This window comes from Nicotiana attenuata, chromosome 1 (genome assembly GCF_001879085.1).
Source record: "Nicotiana attenuata strain UT chromosome 1, NIATTr2, whole genome shotgun sequence".
NCBI lineage: Eukaryota > Viridiplantae > Streptophyta > Magnoliopsida > Solanales > Solanaceae > Nicotiana > Nicotiana attenuata.
Window position 1 is genome coordinate 2,427,313 of NC_031989.1, and position 12,437 is coordinate 2,439,749.

At 34.4% G+C, this 12,437-nt stretch overlaps 3 protein-coding genes across 3 annotated transcripts in view; 2 read left to right on the top strand and 1 right to left on the bottom strand.

The window, feature by feature from the left end:
* On the top strand, positions 1,747–7,168 carry LOC109221289 (ubiquitin fusion degradation protein 1 homolog). The gene is made up of 10 exons (XM_019386012.1): positions 1,747–1,789; positions 2,205–2,251; positions 3,235–3,312; positions 3,824–3,848; positions 3,939–3,971; positions 4,084–4,205; positions 4,290–4,420; positions 5,501–5,721; positions 6,505–6,767; positions 6,907–7,168. Exons 2-10 carry the CDS (start codon positions 2,249–2,251, stop codon positions 6,988–6,990), a joined length of 960 nt encoding a protein of 319 aa, XP_019241557.1. The 5' UTR covers positions 1,747–1,789; positions 2,205–2,248; the 3' UTR covers positions 6,991–7,168.
* Positions 8,828–9,581, top strand: LOC109239734 (30S ribosomal protein S31, mitochondrial). The gene has a single exon (XM_019406320.1). It carries the CDS (start codon positions 8,979–8,981, stop codon positions 9,255–9,257), a length of 279 nt encoding a protein of 92 aa, XP_019261865.1. The 5' UTR covers positions 8,828–8,978; the 3' UTR covers positions 9,258–9,581.
* Positions 11,620–12,437, bottom strand: part of LOC109222062 (NADH dehydrogenase [ubiquinone] 1 beta subcomplex subunit 9-like) — a 4,474-nt gene continuing 3,656 nt past the window's right edge. The window contains exon 6 of the mRNA XM_019387161.1: positions 11,620–11,990. The gene's annotated coding sequence lies outside the window, so the exon portion shown is untranslated. The remainder of the gene's footprint in view (positions 11,991–12,437) is intronic.

Consider the following 12,437-nt stretch of genomic DNA (forward strand, 5'->3'; position numbering starts at 1 on the left):
TTTTTGGTCCCGGGATTTCACACTGTTTTTAACTTTTTAATTAGGAAAAAATATTATAGCCGCTTTAGAAAATAATAGACAGCAAATATATATATTATGTGTAATTAATATATAATATATATATATATATATAATAATAATACTAAATAATATAATTATTTTTAATTAAACGGCCAAATGTATGACTTTTTTTTTTTGTTTCTCATCCGGTGTTCGGTACCCACACATTGGGCCCGACTAAATTCGGATTCGCGCCAAAAAATCCCACATTGGGGTAAAGCGCTCCCTAACAAAGGCGACTTCATACCCAGGGATGAACTTACCACTCCACCACAACCCTTGGTGGTACCTCTCCTTTTTATTATACTCGCTGTGACTCGAACTCTGATTAAATAAAAGCCCTCGGTTAAATATAGTACTAACGTAGATTAAGTTAAAGTAAATACAAAATAAAGCTGAGACACTTTCGTTTGTCCACCAACTCATTCCCAGAGTTCACTTAAACAATGGGAAAAGTTCTTGTATTTTGTTTCAATATCTCATTTGTTTAATGTTCTACTTTTTACATTCCTTTGGAAAGTAACGAATATGATTTTTGTTTTTGGTATGCTTTGTACTCTAGGTTAGTTACTATTATTATAAATTACATGAAATTACATTATAACTAATTTAATTGAGTTTTAATAATTTTTATACCATCACTACATAAATTTAAACTCTAATAAGAAAGTCTCTTATACAAAACTAAAATATTATAGTCGGAAAGATCGACAAATCAATATCAATATAGGATATTAGAAACACTCACATTTTTTATCTATGAATTATGATCAATAATTCAGATCAAAATGATACGTTTATAAGAACTAAGTGTGATTTGTGAATATGCTTAGATGCGATGGATATGGGTGTTCATGGTTCGGTTTGGATCGGTTTTTCCCTAAAAAGAAACCAAACCAATTAGGTCGGTTTTTCAAATGTTAGAACCAAACCAAACCAAACCAATTAAGTCGGTTTTTTCTCGATTTGGTTTATGTCGGATATTGTCAATTTTTCGGTTTTTTCGGTTATTTGTCGGTTTTTTCTTAAATATAAGACATACACTACCAAACACATATTCCGGCGACCACATTATCAACGTAACACTATCAAATTGACTGTCCTTTGAGAAATCTATCATTTACCAAGATATATTGATGATAATTGAATCAAATAGTGATGAATAATTTAAGGACTCAACTAAAAATATATTATTTTTAACACGAAATGGATTCTTACACTTAACAAAAGAAAACTACCAATCAAACTAGAATGTAAAGGTAAAGAACTATACTAAGAGTGCAAAACTACTAACATTTAACATAAAAATCTTGAAACTTTGAATAAAAATATACATATATATAGGTATAATAATAAATTTGAAATAGCTACTCCTATAGTCAGTTTGGTTCGGGGTTTTTTCCGGTTTTTTTCTGATTAAAACCAAAACCAAACCAAATTTGATCGATTTTTAAAATTCAAAACCAAACCAAACCAAACCAAAAAGTATTGATTTTGTTGGTCGGTTTGGTTTGGTTTGATTTTTCGGATTTTTATAAACACGCGGATGCAATTTCCTTTTCCGAGTAGGAGTATAGCTATGAATCAAATTTATTTCATGGGCCGGAGATTGGCCCAAGCCCAAATTTCTTTACCGGACCGGCTGAACAACAGACAAATAGACCCATATAAGTACTTGCATCTCTTTCTGCACGAACTCCTCACTTTCTCTCTCTGAAGGAATCAAATTGTATGTTTCTCTTTTCCCCTCATAATTTTTCCTGTTCTGTTTGCTTCTTAAATTGACAACAAGCCTTAGCCCTTTTCTTTCTTTTTTTTTTTTTTTTTGATCCGTAAGTGTAAACACATAAATTTTGGTGAATTGGATTAATGCTATATTTGCTTCCTTTGCTTGTAGAAACCTTCTACTCTGATATCACCGTTCTCTGTAGTTTTTTCGAGTTAATATCTTTTCTTATTTGCTTGTCATGTGATAAAGGCTCGAACTTGTGACTGTGTTCTGAATTTTCTGGAAAAAATCTGAATTACTAGTACTAATTATAAAAAACATATCCTGATTGCTGAGTCATCCAATGATCAGCCATTGTTTTGAAAAGACTATATATTTTTGTAATATTTCTTTTTTGTTTACCGTTATTTTATAGGTTAGCTGAGACAGTTGAGTTCAGGTGATTCGGAGATAGCAATCATGGTAAATTTTCTGTTCTCCTCCGCTTCTTTATATACACCCGTGGTTGTACTATTTTTTTTTAAATTATAACTTAGTTGCCATTGTTTTAAGAATAAAAAGGGCTAGACCATATTGAGTTTATTGTATGCAGCATCGGGGGCGGAGCCACAGTGGCGGCTACCGATTTGGCCTAACCCAGTAACTTTTGTTCAAACCTTGTATTTTTTCGTATTCTTGAGCTGAGGATCTATTGGAAACAATCTCTCTATTCCCCGGGTAGGGGTAAGGTCTACGTACACACTAGCCTTCCTAGACCCTACTTGTGGGGGTTGTTGTTGTTGTTATTGTTGAACCCAGTAGCTTAAAAGGATTAGAATTCCAAACCCATAAGCCCCACCTTTGTGCAGCATTACTTTGCACTTTTGCAAGAAGCTAGGCTGTTTTCAGAATAGCATTTAATAATATTTTTCTCTTGAATAAAAGATGGAATTGGATTCTGACTGAAGCTATATTACTTGGGGTTTCTTAATTTAGTAAGAGCTGAAAATCTGACTGTTTGTTTTGGGAGCACGAAACTTATGAATAGAATGTGCATCAATAGGGGCACGTTTCCTCCTTTTGCGAAATTTCGAGAAAGGAGGAGGAAAATTGGCCAGTGGCCATTGCAGTACTTAAATAGGTTGAGTACCATTAAGGGACAAGTTTGTACATCTGCAACAGCGCAGGATTTTGTTTAGAGAAGCATACTATTGAGAGGGTACATCTTTTAATTGGAATTGGCTAAACCAACTTTGTTTTCCATAAGCTTCTCTAAACAAAGCCGATCATTCAGTGCTTCTACCTTCAGAGGAGCATCTTCTTTGTTGATGGCAGTGGTTCTTTTTTTGATGTTATTTAATTCTGTTTTGTAACCTTCACAAATCTGTGATTGTCTTTATTGACGTCTACGTTGTTTGTGTTATCTTCCTTTGTCATTGTTGTATTTTTTGGTTTGTGATCTGCAGTTTTTTGATGGATATGGATATCATGGAAGATCATTTGAACAGACGTACAGGTGTTATCCTGCATCATTCATTGATAAGGTTGGAAGGTTTTTGAATTCCTTTACTACTCTAATCTATTGTGCTAATTGTCTGTGAAGGTTTCACAAAATCCTTCTTGTTCCTTTGACTTCCATCAGATTGTCATTCTCACAATAGTCTCATTACATCTTATCTCCCAAGGTTGTGTCATTTACATTTTTTGTTGTTAAAGAGAAGGGGATAGCCTCCCTACTTTCTCAAGGTAGGGGTAAGTACTGCATACATACTACGTTTCCCAGACCCCACATGTGGGATTTCACTGGGTTTATCCTTGTTGTAAGGAGAAGGGGGTAGAATTTTTTTGTGATAAGGGGAAGGAGGGGGTTGGATTTAACTATCTAGCAGTTCTTTTTGCTGTAGTTGTACGTCGAAAGAGGTCTTTTTTTATACCTATATACATATATATGTACTTCAGATGTTTGTCTCATGTGTCGCCTTTTCAAATTGTTTTCGTATTTATTTTCTGTTACTTTTGCTTCAATTCTGATTCCGTTTGTTTCACACTTTGCAGCCACAGTTAGAAAATGGAGACAAAAGTAAGTAATGCCTATACCTTTTTTTCTTAAAAAAACATCTGTGATAGGTGATTCGATCTCTGAGTCTTATATTGCTTCTTTTTTTTCCAGTTATAATGCCTCCCTCTGCTCTTGATCGTCTAGGTCAGTTTGTTCTGTATCTTGGCATTATCAGTTATTTAGATTTTGCACCTTTAACAGTTGGCAGCTTGTCCTTTTCTTCACCTGTATATAACATTGAACGTAAATTTTGCAGCATCACTTCACATTGATTACCCAATGTTGTTTGAGCTTCAAAACGCTGCCGCAGAGCGGGTTTCTCACTGTGGAGTTTTGGAGTTCATTGCAGAAGAGGGCATGATATATATGCCATACTGGGTACGAGTTACTTCTGTGTAATCTTATTTTCTTCAGTTCAGCTTAACTGTTGCGCGTAAACTCATTAAGGTATGGGCCTTGTAGATGATGCAAAATTTATTCCTACAAGAAGGAGATATTGTTACAGTGAAAAATGTAACACTTCCTAAGGGGAAATATGTCAAGTTGCAACCGCACACAAAGGATTTTTTGGATATTTCGAACCCAAAGGCCATGTGAGTTTACTGGACTTTTGTTACTTTTCTGCGGTTCAATTCCATTTTAGTAATAATAAAATATGAAAATGTATCAAATTATGAAACAAGCGAATAGGAGATAATGTTCTTAAAAATAGGAGAGTGGGGTGTGGTAAAAATAGACCAAATCCATGTTCCTGAGTTAAGTGGAACTTAAGGACAATTTTGAGCTAAATCATTTAGGAGAGATCACGAAACTAATTCAATGGGATTGACACTTTATTGTTGGTGTACATCGGTAACTACTCACCATATGAACATTAGAGATTGAAAGTCTAATGTTGGTGCACTAGTCATTTCTCTTAACCAGTTAAAAAAGCTGAGTCAACTTTGAAGTGATATTGCTTCAGTACATGGATGTATAAGAACATAGAGCAATTTCACCTCTTTGTTGCTGGATTAACTTTTTGTGAGATTGTTTATTTGTTTATGAGGTAAATGCTTCCTTGTAGAGCTAGAAGCACCAAAGGAGTGTCGTCGGCAAAAGGGAAACATTTTGTTGTCCAGGATTGAAATAAGTATGTCTGACATGTAGCTAAGTAGAGAGAAAGGGCCTAGGGAAGAAGCATAAAGATCTAAGCAAGGAGTTCTTATTGTTCAAATACTTTCCGCATTAGCTTTTTCGTCGTTCTTTTAAATTGAGATAATGATAGTGGTAATGGTTGACATATCTCCTTCTACGAGTAAATGTGGAATTGAAATGATATTTTATAGAGGGATAAAACATGAATAATAATTAACTTTGTCTCTGTTACATTTATGAATATGCACAGATTTGACTTCCGCAAGTCCTAATCCATAGAGTCTTGCCCTTTATTCTAATTGCTCTAGTATTTGTATATTTCCTGCTTGAATACTAGGCATAGTTAGGTGAAATAATTGGCAAGTATAATTTATTTTCAGTTATAAATTTTTTAGTCTAAGGAGAATTACATCTGCTAACTGGTATAACCAAAGTTTGTTTGTTCAGTTGCTTATTAGTTTACTCTCATTTACAAAATATCCAGACCACATACTAATGGATGCTTTGACGTTTGAGTTCTTTCCTCACTGATGCAGCTTGGAGATGACACTCAGAAACTTTTCCTGCTTAACGACAGGAGATAGTATTATGGTGGCTTACAACAATAAAAAGTATTACATAGACATTGTGGAGACAAAACCTTCTAATGGAATAAGTATCATTGAGACAGACTGCGAAGTAGACTTTGCTCCCCCTCTTGATTATAAAGAACCTGAAAGAGTGGTTCCTTCTCATCCAAGCAAGGCTCCAGCAGAAGGTGCATATTCTTCAATGCTTTTTTTTTTTTTTTGACCGAGAAATCCGTCTAGGGTCAATAGGGCCAACCACAGCCTTTGAAATTCGGGGATATGGGCCCGCATCTTTACCCTTCTCCACTTAAATACCAGGCTTAGTTCGCATGGCGCAGGGCTTGACCTGTGACCTAAATCACAAGTTCCTCAACCTTTGCACTTGAACTAAAAATTATTTGATACTTCTCCCTCCAAGACAAATTTACTGAAATTAATGTTCTCCTTCATCTTCAAGAAGGACCACATATTATTGCTTATATTAGTTGATCATGCTGTAATACCTATCAACGGAGAACTCCATATTTCAGACATATTTAATTGTTCTTCTAGAAATACTGTTAATCAACTCCTGACACCTATTCAAACTATTTTATCTTATACTATTCAAATAACAGCAGCTAGTTGAGACGGAGGCAATATCTACCATGGTTGTAGAGACCAACAACAAATTCTTAATATGACCAGAGTTCCATGGCTATTGCGATTGCCTTTCTACAGTTTTAAGTTCATTTTATCTGTACATCTATGTGGTTAACAAAAGGGAGCTTGGTGCTCTTGGGAGTGCGATGACTTTATGATACTTCCATGTTGGGGAGTCTGGTGATATTGTTTGGCCAATTGTTATTTGGCCAGTATGCTGCAGTTCTAGGAGTTAGCTTTTCAACTGTAATTGCTATCCTGTAGATTACTGTAGACCTTGCTATGTCTGATCTTTGTTCTTGTAGCTTAATGATTTTTCGCTCATGCAGGTCAAGAGGCTGCAGCTGAACCAGAAGAGCCAAAATTCAACCCTTTTACTGGTGAAGCGAGACGTTTAGATGGAAAACCATTAAAACAGCAACCTCCACCTTTGTCCGCTTCTGGATCCTCAAACAAGCGAACCAATGTTACTAATGGTAGTGGGAAGTCTGCTTCTGCTGGTGCTGCTGCAAGCTCTCAAACTTCTAGTCGTCAGTCACAGGGGAAGCTTGTATTTGGCTCAAATGTAAATCGCGCTCCTGAAAAACAAAAGGTTTTATATCTCTATACATGCTAATATTCATAATCTTTATTTCTTCTCTCTTTTCCTTTTCCATGCTAATACAAATTCGACTGTTTATACCTCGGTTGCTACTGTATCTCACTCTCTTAATGCTCCTTTCCATATGCAGGAACCCGTGAAAGAGGAACCTGAAAAGAAAGAAGAACCCAAGTTTCAGGCTTTCTCTGGGAAAAAGTATTCTTTGAGGGGTTAATTGTGATATAATTTCGTTCTGTCTATTTACCTTTTTTGTATTAATCATTTCTCTTTTCAGTCAAATATCTGAATTATGTTTAACTTATTATATAATCTATAAAAAAATTAGGAGTAATCTTAGAAACTGTTGGCTGACGTAGACTCTCTTATAAAGCATGGAGTAATTTGTTCTCTCACTCTACTTGCCTTTTGATCACCGCATTAACCGTAGTTCTTATTTATTTTTTATATCTAAGCTTATTATTACCGAATAATATATTTTTCAAGTGAGATAAGATGAATTTCGTAAAATTTTCAATACTCTTGCATTAGTACTTGAAAGGAACATTCTGATATGCACTAGTACCAGTTTCAAGAAAATTTTAGTGTACAACACGTAATTTTCTTTTCTTTGTATTTTGTGTGAGAAGAAAAGGGGAGAAAAAAGAATCCGAAAAACCAATAAAATCGGGGGAAAATAGACTCTATGTAATTTGCCCTGGTTTGATTTGTATATTTTACGAACAAACAGATGTAGTGAATTTGGTTTCAATTTAGAGCCACCCATGATTGGTATGTCACGAGTCATTTTTCAAGAAAAAATATTTTTAGAAAATAATATTTTCTAAAAGATACTTTGGTATTTAATCGAGTGAAATTTGTTTTTGAAAAACATGCATTGAAAATTGATATTTCCTCTGTTTAAATTTACGTATCTTACCTTTTTCTTTTTAAAAAAAATTGTTTTAAAAAGAATATCTTTTTATATTTAATATCTCTTCAATTCTAACATTCACATGCCACCTTTAATACCACAAGATTCAAAAAAATTCACTTTCTTAATGTAATTTTTGAAGTCTAGAGTGTTCATAACAGTATGATTGACACTTTCTATCGGTAGTAGGTTTTTATGACTAACCATTGTTTTCTTTCGTTGTTGATCACCTTACAATCTTGTGTTTTTATTTTGCTTTTATATGGCTTTTTGGTACTGTTCCTTCTTGTCTATATTTTTATTAATGTGGTGCTTATGCTTTCCTAATCTATGCGTACACACTACCCTCCCAGACTCAACGGTGTGAGATAATACTGGGTGTATTGTTGTTGTTGTTGTTGTTGTTGTTGTTGTTGTTGTAGTAATGTAATTTTTGAAGTATTGGAAATTGAATGTTTTTTGTAACAGTTATATTAACAGCTTGTTTGGATGTTGTTACCTATTGTATTGTATTGTTTCTTTAAATACAATATTTGTTTTAGTTGTTACTTAAATTTTATTGTATTGTATCGTTAAATCTGTCGTTACATAACGATGAAATGTGCCTCTTTATGTAATGACCGATTTGGTGTTGTTGCGTCGTTATCTTGTCTTTTTCTCTCATCTCACCCTTCACTATTATTAAATTATTTTATTTTATCATTACCCTACCTTTTTATATCATAAATTAAAGTATCATAATTTTCTTTATAATATTGCAAGTTTATTCTTCATATTGCCGGTGCGTGATATCATGAAACAACAGCAAACGATACAATCTATCCAAATATTATATTTATCAAACGATATAGTATAATACAATACAACACAATACATTATGAAATGATGTGTGACAACCATCCAAACAATCTATAAGTTAATAGTTGAAATAATGTGAAAGAAATACTTCATACAAAAATGAGGAAGATTATTTTTCTCATCTTTGTGGGAATAAAATTCTAGGAAAATATTTTTTGGCTATTAAACACAGGATTAATATTTTGCTAAAAAAATATTATTGAAATTTAAATAGTTAACCCCAAATAAATGAACTCATACATACTCTCAATTATTACCTTATCCATTACTTCAAAAATCAAACAAAAAGAAAAGCCTCATAAAAATTTGGTGCTCTTTGGAATAAGATAATCAAAAGATAAAACCTTTAATTAAACTTTTCTATTTTCTCCCCCTTTTTCATTTCTTTGTATAGAGGCAATTGCAGTTGAGCTCTAGGGTTTAAGAAAACGGAGATGGCGATGACACAGTGGTGCAGCGCAGCAGCGCGGAGAATGCTGACGATAGCTACGGAGCAACGAATGGCATATTCATCATCTCCAGCTGCCACATCAGCGGCAATGGGAGGTCCGATTCTGTGCGGACGAGGAGACAAAAGGACGAAAAAAGGGAAGAGATTCAAAGATTCATATGGGAATTCGAGACCCAAAAAGGAGAAGAAGATTGAACGGATCAAGGATAAAGTTGAGGTCCCCAGGTCTACCCCTTGGCCTCTTCCTTTCAAACTCATCTGATTTTATTAAGCGTTTTATTTTCTGTACCCTGAAAAAAAAATCGAGTCTTTTGTTCCGTTTGCAAATCCTCCGATAAGAAGATTTATGGGTTTTTTATGAATGTTGAATGTATTTACTTCTCAAGACAGTGTAGGCAGTTGTGTTTTAATTGTTTTGTTTAGCTACCAGGTGTATTCCAATTTGCATACAAAGGTATTATCATATGGCAAAGTAAGATTAGGAGTTGTAGGAATTAGGAATAAGAGCTGGATTATTTGGTTATTTGATGTCAAAACTCTACTAATTTAACTATGCTCGATCCCAAATTAGTTGACGTCAGCTGCATCAATCATACTTTGATTTCTTTAATGTTGTTCGTTAATGACCGAACACAATCCTCCTCATTTATGTTGTCTTGGAACTGGTTATGTTTTGCATATTGGCAATTTTGGGTCCAGAAAACTAAAGCTCCAAAATGGGATTAGTTTTGGCTACTCATTTTGCCTTCTTATCAATAAAGATCTAATTTTTATAGACATCTAATGTATCTCCATTTCCCAAGATTTGGGACATATGCATATCTCTGCTTTCCTTGGTTGATATGACTTTATGAGCTGATATAGTCTCGTGCTGTTCTTGTGTCCGAGTTAGATGGTATCAGATTCCAATAGAAAATAAACAAATGGAGAAACAAGGATATGGATTTGCTTTTTCTTCATATTACAGATAGTAGTTGCTGGCTTCAAATACACATCTATAGTTGTAGAATTCGGCCATTTAAGACGGACATTAGAAGTGTCATTTCATGTATTAGGCATGTTTGGGAGGTTGGAGTGAATTGGCTGGATAAAATCTGCAGCTTTCAACATTGAACTTCATGTTTCAGTGTGCTGGAAATCCAGCCTCCCATATTCTTTATAGTTGAAGCTCTGAGCTAGAGATGTCCTTTTCTGTTGGCGGTTTTGCATCTCATTAGATCAATTAAGGTACTGTTTGCTATATTATTGCTTGACATATATGTCACTTTTGTCCTCCTATTTCGTCAGTCTAATTTTCTTGATCTTTATCTTAATACTATCGGACACCCAAATAATTAGTGAACCTTCTTAAGTGACCGTTAATTGACATGCTAGAGTATATACATAGAGGTTAGGATGAGTATCCCAATGGCTTCTCAGCTTGTCCTTCTCTACTCTCTTTTAATAGATATTTGAATTGTTATATGACAGAGAGAACTGAATGGAGATAATCAATTGTGAAGTTCAATGATTCTGCCAAATACTGCTTTCTACTGAAATTGGTCTTGTTGGGTAGAGATTGTGAATAGAGGCGGGTGGACCTTGGATTTGTTCAGACACAGAGCATAGATATACATATGAACCCAACGCCATAGTTTCAAATGTACAATTGGTTCAATCATACGAACCTTTAAGGTTACACCCGTCAAGTTCAAACTTTGGATTCGTCTCTGATTGTGTACATGCATTGTTTAGAGAAATGAGTTTGCATCATTCGTATGGAGCATGCAACACCAGATACTAACACATTTTTTGAAGAGGGCAAATCATGCATCTTTCATAATCTGGAGCTAATAGGTCACTCTCATAGGCAACCATGAAAGTGGAATTAAAAGGATGATTTTTGGTCAGGTTTCTTCGGTCATTTGTTATCCAAGGAAGTCGAATGAACCCTCTTTTCTCTTTCTGGGGGACAAAACCCTCTTATATAGTGTTAAATTTGACTTGAGCGTAAAAAAATTGAATATGTCTAATGAAATGTTATTTGAAGATTTCTTTTTATGCGGAGCTAAATCTAATGACAATGATCCCGTTCGATTACACATCAAAAACACCTACTTTTGTGGCATCTTGGCATAAAACGCTATACAGTTTAAGATCAGAGAGTACTAGTTAAACCAAAGAAAACAAAAACCCCAAATCCAAACAAAACAGAAGGCATGAATTGCAAACTTCGCTAATGTTGTAGATAGTTAGACCTTTGCTTGTGTGCAGCTAATTGGAAGCAGAGGAAGATGACGTAGTAATTCTTTATTTCTTTTCCAAGTGGATTTAATTAGCAGATAAATTGATAAACAAGAAAAGACAAGACATCAATCTGACTCGCACAAAATTCGAAAGTTAAAGAGTCCTTACCTCTCGAATGCGATCATTGACAATTATGTTCCTTCTACTGCAGGATGTTTGCTTCCTCTCCTATGTATCTTTCATTTCATTAGTTATTTTACTTTCCTTTCCATCCAAACAAAAATTCCAAGACTAAGAAAGAACGGCATATCTGCGCTATTGCCACACTCGTCACAGCAGTTGAAAAGAGGAGAAAACTATTTTTCCGTCACTTCGGCATATAAGGTAAGTACACGAGATTTTAACAAGAAACAGTTCAAACATCAATATATTAGCGATGAATCACGATTGTCACCAGGAAAAATGGTGTCAAGACATGAATGATGATTATCAGAAACTGAGCAATGGCAATCCAAATAAATCCTCACATTTTCCAATTTTGACTCGAAGTCTGACATTTATTTTTGAAATTCTGGGTTTGCAGCTCACAACTACTAAACGGAGAAATTTACATGAGCAGCGTCCCATGCCAATCCCCATTTCTCTGAACATCAAACCAGCAAAAAATATTTAATGTTTCATTGTTCAATGTTAGTGAAGCAGAAGGAATCACTAAGAAAAAAAGACGATACTGTTTCTGACTGTCCTCGCATGCCTGCAGTTTCTGAATCTGCAAATCAATATATGACAATATTCAATCAAATGGCAAAATTTACAAATATAAATCCTAGTAAAAACATATAGGTTGAGCTTCAGCAAGTCGTTACCAATATCAAAAACATGATTCAATTTTAATCACTGAATGTTTATGACGAGAAAAGCACAGACAAAAGTATCAGTGAATTGGAATTACTTGCAATTTACAACAGATGGCCTGTATTATACAGCAGTGCCACTTTGCTGAAATTACTTAAATAGCTCAAAATTTTCCAAAAGTCAGAGGTCCAAAATTATTCTTCTATTATGTACAAAAATTACTGGACCTTTTTTATCTTTATTTTCGGTGTTGAAATTTTGAATGATGGCCAAAATTAACTTTAAAAGAAATTGCATCATTCACTTTTCTTCCTTTTTTCTGGTTGGGGATTCTTGTTTTCCCATTTTTTCCTCGGGAAGA